At 32.1% G+C, this 10,313-nt stretch overlaps 1 protein-coding gene across 1 annotated transcript; it reads right to left on the bottom strand.

The window, feature by feature from the left end:
- Positions 1-2,199: 2,199 nt before the first annotated feature.
- On the bottom strand, positions 2,200-5,912 carry LOC114759002 (phosphoribosylformylglycinamidine cyclo-ligase, chloroplastic/mitochondrial-like). Its single transcript, XM_028948100.1, has 9 exons — positions 5,704-5,912; positions 4,202-4,549; positions 4,028-4,122; positions 3,839-3,940; positions 3,640-3,699; positions 3,141-3,313; positions 2,944-3,046; positions 2,688-2,846; positions 2,200-2,599 (listed from the first exon to the last, which is right to left on the bottom strand). The coding sequence occupies exons 2-9, from the start codon at positions 4,545-4,547 to the stop codon at positions 2,429-2,431; spliced, it is 1,209 nt and encodes a 402-aa protein (XP_028803933.1). The 5' UTR covers positions 4,548-4,549; positions 5,704-5,912; the 3' UTR covers positions 2,200-2,428.
- Between the last annotated feature and the right edge of the window lie 4,401 nt (positions 5,913-10,313).

The raw sequence follows: 10,313 nt of genomic DNA, 5'->3' as shown, positions 1-10,313 counted from the left end.
GATACTGACGGTTTATGCGATACATGTTTTAGGTGGAAGGTGGCAAACGGTAGTTGGAAATTGGAATACAGATTTTTTTTTTTTTCCAAGGTGGGAAACGGGAGTTGGAATTTGGAAACATTTTCCTACACATATATAATTATTATTATTTTTTTTTACCGAAGGGGACCTGAATTAATTACCAACCTAGATTATTAACATTTATGATCACAATATCCTTATTTTTTTTGCAGTTTTAAGGTTAAAAACCAAAAATATATTTTTTAAAATTAAATAATCAAATTGAAATTTTGTGTAAAATTAAAGAGTTAAAAATATATTTTAATTACATTAACAATGTTGGTATTATGATCATAAAGCACGTCATCAACAATTATTTTAAAAGTAAAATATTCTAATTATTCTTTTACTTTGTATCAATAAAATATAGAATTTAGTCCAATTAGTTAACATCGTTGGGAATATTCTAAAGATATTCTAAAAATATTATTTTTAACTGAAATTTATATTAAAATAAATTTTATTTTCTATTTTATCCTATTCTAATAAATTCCTAATTCTACTTTTGCAGTTACACGAATTTTATTTAGTTAAGGCATACATAAAAAAACTTAATTAAAAATTTAAATAATTTTACAATAAATATATATACACACACTTAACTAAATATATTTATAAATTTTTACAATAAAGATGTGTTTAAAAGTTTTGAATTATAAATTTAAATAATTTATAAAATATTTTAAATTTATATCATTTAAATTTTTATAATTTAAAAGAAATCAAAATAAATAATTTCCAATAAATATGATAAAATATTAAAATTATAAAATTTTATGATTTGGATTGAAATTTATAAATTTTATAACATATTAGAAATTTTAAAAATATATGTATTAGAGTTAGTTTTTGGATTTTATACAAATATTTTTTTGGAAAATATAAAAGTCTAAATAATTATTAAGTTAAAAAGGTGTATTTTGGTTAAAAAAAATAATTTAAAGTCAAATTTAACATTCAACTAATAATTTTGGTGGATGAAAATGGAATTTTAAATATAAGAAAGAGGTTTGTGTAACATACGTTTTAATTTTAAAGGAGATTTATGTATATTTTCAAAATAAATGGAAGGTTTTATAATTGAGAGTTAAAAAAAAAAAAGAGTGATCAGTGTATTTTACTTAAATTAATGTTACTATATATAAAAGTCCAAGAATATGGGAATGTTTTGTTTGATTATTAACTTCGTTATAATATTTTAATCAAACACGGGTTAATGATGTCGTTCCACGCAATACTTAAAAGAAAAATATTATACTCCTTCGGCCCTAATATAAATTACACTATAAAATAGATATTATATTTAAGATCGGAGGAGTACTTTCTAATTTTGAAACAACATAAAGTATTCGCTCACGAAATCATTTCAAAATTACAGCATTATGAAGTAAATTTTGTTTAATACTTGAGAAACTTAAAATTAAAATATACTCTTAAAATCAGAACTATTTTCAATACTTAAAGAAGAATTATTGCCATGTTTCCTGATTAGGTCAAATTGTGGAAACTATGACAAAGCCTCCTCCCCATTTGCGAGCCCGAGCACAAATACAAAGACCGTCAAGAATATCAGAGGCCATGTGTTCTGTTACTTCAGTTGTAACTAGGCCTACGTAAATATATTATACAAACTCACTTGAGGGATATAATTCATTCTTTCTCATAACCAAGAGGGATACATCTAATAAAAAAGACTAGTCTCTCAAAATGTGTTAAACTAATATTCAAATCCCATTGAGAGATATTCACATTTAATGCTTGATAATATTTTGAATATAATTATCTCTAATAAAATAATAAATATGCCTAGCAAAAAAATAATTCACTCTCTTTTTTTCATCTTTACTCTCTTTATCTGCTTCTTTCAATGTAACTAAAAACTTGGGAGAACCATTTTATAAGTGCATATACTTTTCCTCAATTTTTAATTTGATACTTTTTTTCACTTTATTAAATCTTTAAATTTTCCTCCATCAGTATTGTTAGCTTTAGCCTTATAACTTTGCTCTGTTAGGCTAACAAAGCCAATAGAGCAAGGTTAAAAAATTTAGGTATTAAATTGAAAACTTTATACACTTCCATTTGAACAGGGGCTTTTATTAGATTTAGATGGGAATCCATGGCATTAGGTTTTTGGAATACATGACAGGATCATTGAAACTAAATGACTTGCAATACAAAAAGTAAAATTGAACATCTTTACGAGCAATTAAATTATTAGTGCATCATAAAATGTTGCAAACTCAGGAACTTCTATGTAGAGGAAACAAGGCTCCAAAAAAACCAGTTACCTGGATCTAAAACGTGAAATTTGTGTCAGGGGAATGTGCTTAAAAAGTAACATATGATCACAGGCAAAACACCTCAGTTAACTATAGCTCACTCCATTGCCCCTTACAACCTCACCAATTTTGTAGACTTTGTCCAGTTCGTCCCTATTCTCAAGTATTTTAATTGATGCTTCAGGGCTCACTACAAGTACCATCCCTATGCCCATATTGAATGTTCGCCTCATCTCGCTGTCTTCTATATTTCCAGCCTAATGACGTAAGAAATCATCAATATATAAATATATATATATTATCTCCAAATCATTTTCAATGGAAATATAATGGCAGCAGTTTTACCTCCTGAAGCCATTTGAACACAGGAGGAACTTCCCATGAGTCCTTGTATATATTGGCGCCAAGGCCTTCAGGAAACACTCTGGGTATGTTATCTGTAAAACCACCACCAGTGATGTGAGCAATTCCCTTAACCCCTCCCTTGCTAATTAAGTCAAGAACCTGAAATTAAGAAAGAACACTCGTCTTGTCAGTAAAAATATCTTCAGGAACTTGAAAAATAAATCAAGCATAACCACAGGCCACAAAGACAAATGACCTTTTTAACATAAATAACAGTCGGGGCCATCAGAGCTTCTGCTATTGAAACATCCCCACCAGGAAGTTGATCTTGCAATGAAAGACCGCTTTGAGCAAGCACTCTGTAAAGATATGTATTATTAATATGAGTCAAGAATAAAACAACTAGCAAAAACAAATTTGCAAAATCTAACGGATTCTTCACCCAAATCTAACCTTCGTACAAGAGAGAAGCCATTAGAATGAACTCCACTAGATGGGAGACCAATAAGAATATCACCAGCAACTATGTTCTTCCCATTGATGACGGAGTCCTTCTTTACGATGCCAACTGCACAGCCACTAAGATCGTACTCACCTTTTTTATAGAGACCAGGCATCTCTGCAGTCTGAAAAGATATAAAATCAACTTTTTCGCCTCAGTAGAAGGGTTAAAAATCTTAGCATATATAATGTCAGATACAAGAGTGAGTTGGTGAGCATATGAAAGACTCAGAACTACATCTAATCCCAGAACTTGTGATTGCTCATCTTTTAGACACATAATGGGGACTTATACTCTGCCCCGGGGGGGGGGGGGGGGGAGATTAACAATAAATGCTTTAGTTATCTGGTGAGACCTAAATTTCTCTTCATCAGATGATGGCTTTAGAAGATGAATGTACAATAAATTAAACGCCCGCTACAAATAATAAAGAATAAAAATTTTCCATACCTCTCCTCCTAAGAGCACACAATCAGATTGCTGGCAACCATCAACGATTCCTTTTATAACCTGCATTATACAAAATCAGTCATTAATATGATAAACTTCTATTCAGTTGATAAATCAATCATTAGTCGCTGTTGCTTGCACATGAAGAAACTTTATGGCTAATTTCATGAGACTTGACTCTATGCACATTGATTACTACCTTTTCAGCAACATCAACATCAAGGTGGCCTGTGGCAAAGTAATCAAGGAAAAATAGTGGCTTTGCCCCAGAAGTAACAATATCATTGACGCTCATTGCGACCTAAAGTAAAGAGCATAGTCAAAAGATGAGTATTTAACCAATAAATGATAACTTTTTATTGTGGGGAAAAAAAATCCAGTGGCCAACCAAATCAATCCCAATAGTCTCATGGATTCCAGTTTCAAAAGCCAGCATCACTTTAGTACCCACACCATCAGTGCCAGCAACAAGATATGAATCACCTATCCAGAAGAAGTTGGTTAGTCTTATTTTATCGAAAGCTATTAGAAGAATTAATCCATGGTTGAAAAAGAAAAATACCAAGAGGGAAAAGACCACCAAAGCCTCCTATTCCAGGTGCCATTTTTGCTATCCTTCGTACAAGTTCTGAGCCAGCATCAATATCAACACCAGCATCCTTGTAGGTAAGACCTTGGTTGTTGTTTGAAGCACCCGCTATGACACCATCCCTCGACATAGGTTTTACGGTGTTGCACCAAGCAATTGATCCAATTCTCAATTCTTCAACTGCTCCACATGCGGATGCAAATCTGCCAACATTGCAGCTGCTTGTGCAATGACAGCTCTCACTGTACTTGTTAGACCTTGGTCTGATGGAAACACCAGGAACGCAACGCGATAGCTCAGCACAAGCTCCGATACTCATAGCTGTTATAAGAAATTTCTGTGGTTATTACAAATAGCATAAGAAAAGGTAAGGAAAAGACGAAGGGGATTACTGACGGAAGGAAAGTAAAATTTTTAAAGGGAAAAAATTCACTGCAAACTGATAAATGGAGAAAGACGAAAGTGAAAGAGAAAGCATAAGAGTAGAGACAAACAGTATGAAAAAAACATCGCATTGTATTTGGTTGTTGCCAAAGTAAAACTGTATAGAAGCTATCAGGATTGAAGTACAATAACCAGTGTAAATGGTGAAAGAGACTGAAGGATTCAAAAACCTAAACCAGTAGAGGAAAGGGACAGTCAAGATGGCAAACAGACACGGTTGCTTCTTGTTCAAATTCTGTACTTAATTTGCTTACATACACTCTTCCAAAATCTGTATTTAATTTGCTGTTCAAATTCAATTCCTTCAGGGGAAGGTAAGATAGAAAATTGTTAACTTATCCTCCACCCCTCTAATATAATGAGATCACCCAAATCTTCAACCTCCACTCATCCAATTGTAGATGTTTTTGACATAGAAACACTAAAGCCCAACTGAACCAAAACTAGCATCAGATCTCTAGAAACTAAATCATGTGCTAAGTGAACATATTCACAATCATCAATATTTAACTTACCAGACTTATCCAAGTCAAGAAGATTATAACTTTCTAGTTTCTACACCATATGATCTTCTATCATCTAGAACGTATAATAAAATGCCAATGACGTTAATATAAAATTTCTCACTCTCCCATCTCTAATTGAACTCCACGAGTTTATTCATCACTTCACAGAAAATAATTCCCCAACATACATCCCCCCCCCCCCAAAAAAAAAATTGTCACATACCATCATTCATTTTTGACAGTAACATAAACTTGGTACTTGTCAGGGGTTGAAGGAAAAAGAAACCAAATGAATAAGATCCTCTATAATGTTGATTCATAGTAAGTAAGATAAAATATATCTATATATATCCATCAAATTTTTCATAAGCGCGCGTTTGTGCAAGTTTCAGAAAGCACATACTGATTCCCCCTCTCCCACCTCTCTTCTTTCTCGTTCTCTTACTAAGTCTGCTTATACAGATAGTTTCTAATCATCCAAGGCAACAATAACTCTAATTCCCGCCATGAAAGAAAAACACTTACCAAAAGTGTTCTTCACTGTTCAGCTCTTCAACACAAGTCAAAGTGCGACTGCGACAGTGACGAGCTCGAAGGACAGACCGAAGGGAACAAAAATGGAGGCCGAATTCGAGCTCCAACACCAAGTGCGACTGCCACGCCGACGAGCTCCAATAACGGAACAAAGGCGGAATTAGGAGGCCGGGTTGTCGGGTTTACGGTTCAGCCCCGCTTGTTGCTGGAAGAATAGGTGGGCTTGGGGAATACAAAGCAATGCATCAACCGTGCGTGATTTATAAGCTAAAATTTTGGCCAAAAAAAGATATAAGCTAAAATGTATCAACCATAAAAATTAGAATTATTTAAAGGGATCAAAATTTAAGCTTTTGATTCTAAAAGATCGAATTATCCCTATTTCCGTGATTTGTCCTCCCTTAATACAGTAGTAGTTGTTGCTTTCCGTTGGGGGAAAAAAAGTACTCCTCCAATCCTAAATATAAGATTATTTTTGCAGTGTAAACTTACACTGCAAAAATAGTCTTATATATAAAACTGGAGGAGCAGTTGTTGCTTTCCTTCTCTATTATTTATGTTGTTAGGTATTTATTTCAAAATAAAGGAATTACATTTTTCCACTTACACTGCAAAAAGGGTCTTATATTTAGAACCGGAGGAGTGGTTGTTGCTTTCCTTCTCTATTATTTATGTTGTTAGGTATTTATTTCAAAATAAAGGAATTACATTTTTCCCATGAGTTTCTAAGCTACATATGTACAAGTCTTTTTGTTATTCTATGCTCAGAATTCGCAATTGTTAATAACATTATTTCAAGAAGATCAAGTTTACTTGTGACAAATGATAACATTCAAAACCATTGTTACTCACAGTCCAAGGTCCTGCATTCAATGGTTTTTTAATTTTATGTAGAGCGGGATGCGACGGTTGATGAAAAAGAAAAATAATTAAAATTTCACCCAAAAAAAAAAAACCTGAAATGCAGTAAGAGGGAGAATTTAAGAGGTTAAAAAACTTGAGATGTGGTAAAAGGGAGAATATAAGAGGTCTAGTTGTTATGGGCAATTTAGTCTTTTTAAAACTATATTTTAATTTTTGGTTTTTAATATAATTATGATTTTTAAGATCCTCTTAAATAAATATTATTTTTTCTCGGTTCTTGGTTCCAATTCTCCCTATAAACAATAGAGAGGAAAAAACAATAAAATATCCTAAAAATTACTAAAAAAATAACTTAATTCATACTATCCAAATTAAATATATATTAGAGAAATATATATTTTGTTATATCTGAAATTAATTCTGAATTTAAAATTCAGATTCATAATCTTGACTAATTAAATATTCAAATTTAAATTCAAACTAATACAATACAGTAGATATTTTGCCTTCACAAAATTTTAGTTTTCCAACCATCTCTTCTTTCTCTTTTACATTTTTTTTTTATGTGGTACTCTGCTATGCCATTGAAGTTTAGTCTCTAATAATATGAAGTCTTCGGAAAAAAAATCCAGACCCAATATGGTTTCTTTCTTTTATGTTTGGATGATCTGTAATATTTCTAACATATAGAAATGTCCATAATCTTTAGAAAAACTTTAAGCGTCCTTTAAAAACACAGTAGGATGCGACCCTCGCAAGAAAGTAACCTATATTTTCATCTCTCTCCCTTTTTTAGCAAATGCTTCTCCTTTCTCTTTTTTACAAGAAATAACCATCACAATCAAGCGAATCGATTCAAAGTATTAGTTAAATTTAATTAATAATAATAAATATGTAATATATATTTAATTATACTCTTATCTATAAAGAAAGTATATGAAGGATAATAAATAAAAATTTACAGCTAAAAAATAATAAGTTGCATGTATTTAATCAGGTAAAAATGAAAAAACTGGTTTATAAATCCCAGTCCTCTCCCACATAATTAATTAATCAGTGATAAATAATTGTGATTAATTATTCATATAAAGACAGAATTATGGTCATGCTTCGCAACAAAACGTCCTTGATTGACTGGATTAATTAATTAGGATATAAACAAATAATTAACGTGCTTTACAATATATAAACTGCTTCATTTAATAATGCCCAGAATTGTTGGGAGACAAAGTTAAAGAGTTTTGTTTTTTTAATTCAAAGTTGTTTTCTTTTTCCAAACCTGATATTCAATTGTGGCATTTGGGTAAATGCATTTTCACATGTTAGGGTAATTTAATTTTAACATCAATCACTTATCTTTGAGCGGGTGGGAAAAAATGGGTTAACCAGTTAATATACATAATAATTATGACTTAAACAAATGTACTGTAGAAATTTTATCATTAAATCTTTAGCTATATATGTGAAAATCCTAAAGATGTATCTCGAAAAAATAATTTAGGGTGTTAGGTGCATATTAATTCTAAAGGTTTTTAAGACATTATTTATATGGTTTATGATAAAACTTAATTTGAATTTAAGAAAACAAAATGAGCAATTAAATGAATCCATTATAATATAGTATGCGACACACGTAGCTTCGGTTGAACTTTGAAGACTAATTTGGAGTATGACAAGAAATCTCATGATATAAACAATACAAGTCTCTCCCTTATTTCAGGGAACAGATTTCTTAATTTCAGCAATCTTTCATTGCCACTTACTTTACAAATTAAAAATCTTCCATCAATCTCCTCATGTTCTTGCCTTCTTCATAGTTCATAAATCTCTGTCCCATCCCAAATGGAATTCTCTTTCTCAGATAAATTTTCCTTGTTGAGTGCAGGAGCTAACAGCAACCAAGAAGACACCATGTTTTTCTACAGCGTGCCAACTAGTCCTAGCTTCAAACTCAAGACAAGATCACTTTATGGTTCTGATCTTGGTGAAGATAAATTTGAATTCGAAACTAGTTGTCGCTTTCTTGATCCTCGTGATTTCGAAACTAATCAAAGGAAAGAAGATGAAGAAGAAGAGGAAGAAAGGAAAAGTGGGACTTCATTGCCTACCATGGCATTTGCTGATGAACTTTTTTCTGATGGTAAGGTCTTGCCACTGCCTCTTAAGCTTCCTCCAAGGCTTCAAAATGGAAGTGGTAGGAAAACAAGCACACCGAGCTCGATGGCGTCTTTGTCACCAAGGTCACTGGGGGCATCGGTGAGGCGAACATTTTCAGGGCAAAGTTTGTGGAATGATGATTTTGATCCATTCATGATGGCTTTAAAGGTGGTGAGGGAAGAAGAGAAGAGAGGGAACCCAAAGGCTGGAGATGGTATTAGAAGGACTAAGTCAGAATTACTATTCAGAAGCAAAGGCCCAAATTGTGGCCCATGTGAGCTGGTATGTGGAGGCCCAAATGAGCCATTGATGTCAGGATCAAGAAGACACAAAATGGTGTTAAGTGATCCCAAAGGATTGGAGTTTGCAAGGAAAGCCAGACTAATTGGGTTGGACAATAATGGGCCTTATGGGCTTAATGGGCCCAACAGAAGCAAAGGAGAGACTGAAAGTGGTGGGGCTTGGAAAAAAAAAGAGAGAGAAGATAATGAAGTTTCTATATGGGAAAGTAAGTGGTCATTACAAGTTGAGAGACCAAAAGGATGAAACAGTTAGTGACGTAAAGAAAATGACAATGACATTTTACAAGCCTAGGCTTCTTCTTTGTTTGGGTTACGGAGGAAGGTATGTTAAGTGATTCAGAAACACAACATTATTGGGAAATGGAGGAATTGGTTCAATTATGCAAATTGTAGATAGATTCTTTGGTGTTACTATAGGATTACTAATTGGGAAAAGGTTTTGTTGGACAATATTCTTTTACAGAATGAATTAAAGATAATTTTGTAAATTCTACTTTTGAAAAATGAGTTTATCATTTAAATATTCAAAATTAGAATCTTTAAATATAATCTGTCTAAGTTAAATGTTGGCAGTGTAAGTCTCATTTCAGCTATGAGTATATATGTTCCTTTTGGTTGATTTCATTTTTGTATAAATTATGACATAGTTTTTCTTGTTTTTGTTTGAACAACAGTTATAACAGAGGCTTAATTGGTATGAAACAATTTTCTTTCAATGCAATTCTTGAATTTTGGATTTTCCATTGTAGTTATTTAAAATGATATCCATCACCTGCACATTATTCCTATTGATGGAATTGAGGTTGTTAATGCATGTAATGGCATGGTTTAACCATTGCAAAAGGATGATGTGACACTTAACCTATATGATTCTTTTAATATTTTTATACAAAACATCCAACTTACTGAGTCCAAAACTCCTAGGTATATAGAAAATTTTCAATATATGCTAGCTTATCAATGTTTATCAACTCGTCAACCTAAGGTCATGACAGAAGTCATTTCAGTTAAACGTGAATAATAGAATTTAAATTAAGAACAAACATCTTGATCAAATCGTTATGCAAATAACATAGAATCCTGCAATGTAATCTTCATGGATGAAGAAGCACTAGATGCTTACATCTTCAGCTTTATTGCAGATCACAGAGGATATACGCTTACAAGTATTATTTATAGTCTTAAACAAAGTTTAATTGCTGGTGAGACACAGAAAGCATTCTATAAGCATATCGCTAATGATTCATTTTCACATAATTATTGTTAGACGGAACTATC

This window comes from Neltuma alba, unplaced genomic scaffold (assembly GCF_004799145.2).
Source record: "Neltuma alba isolate B1F8T4 unplaced genomic scaffold, ASM479914v2 tig00010779_pilon, whole genome shotgun sequence".
Classification (NCBI taxonomy): Eukaryota; Viridiplantae; Streptophyta; class Magnoliopsida; order Fabales; family Fabaceae; genus Neltuma; species Neltuma alba.
This window is presented reverse-complemented; position numbering and strand designations above follow the sequence as displayed.

Excerpts from the sequence above, each read along its gene's own strand:
- LOC114759002 (XM_028948100.1), bottom strand. The coding sequence starts at position 4,547 with ATGAGTATCGGAGCTTGTGCTGAGCTATCGCGTTGCGTTCCTGGTGTT. Across the intron at positions 3,314-3,639 it reads GTGTGCTCTTAGGAGGAGAG|ACTGCAGAGATGCCTGGTCT; the intron begins GTATGGAAAATT and ends ATATCTTTTCAG. Across the intron at positions 2,847-2,943 it reads CTGTTATTTATGTTAAAAAG|GTTCTTGACTTAATTAGCAA; the intron begins GTCATTTGTCTT and ends TCTTAATTTCAG.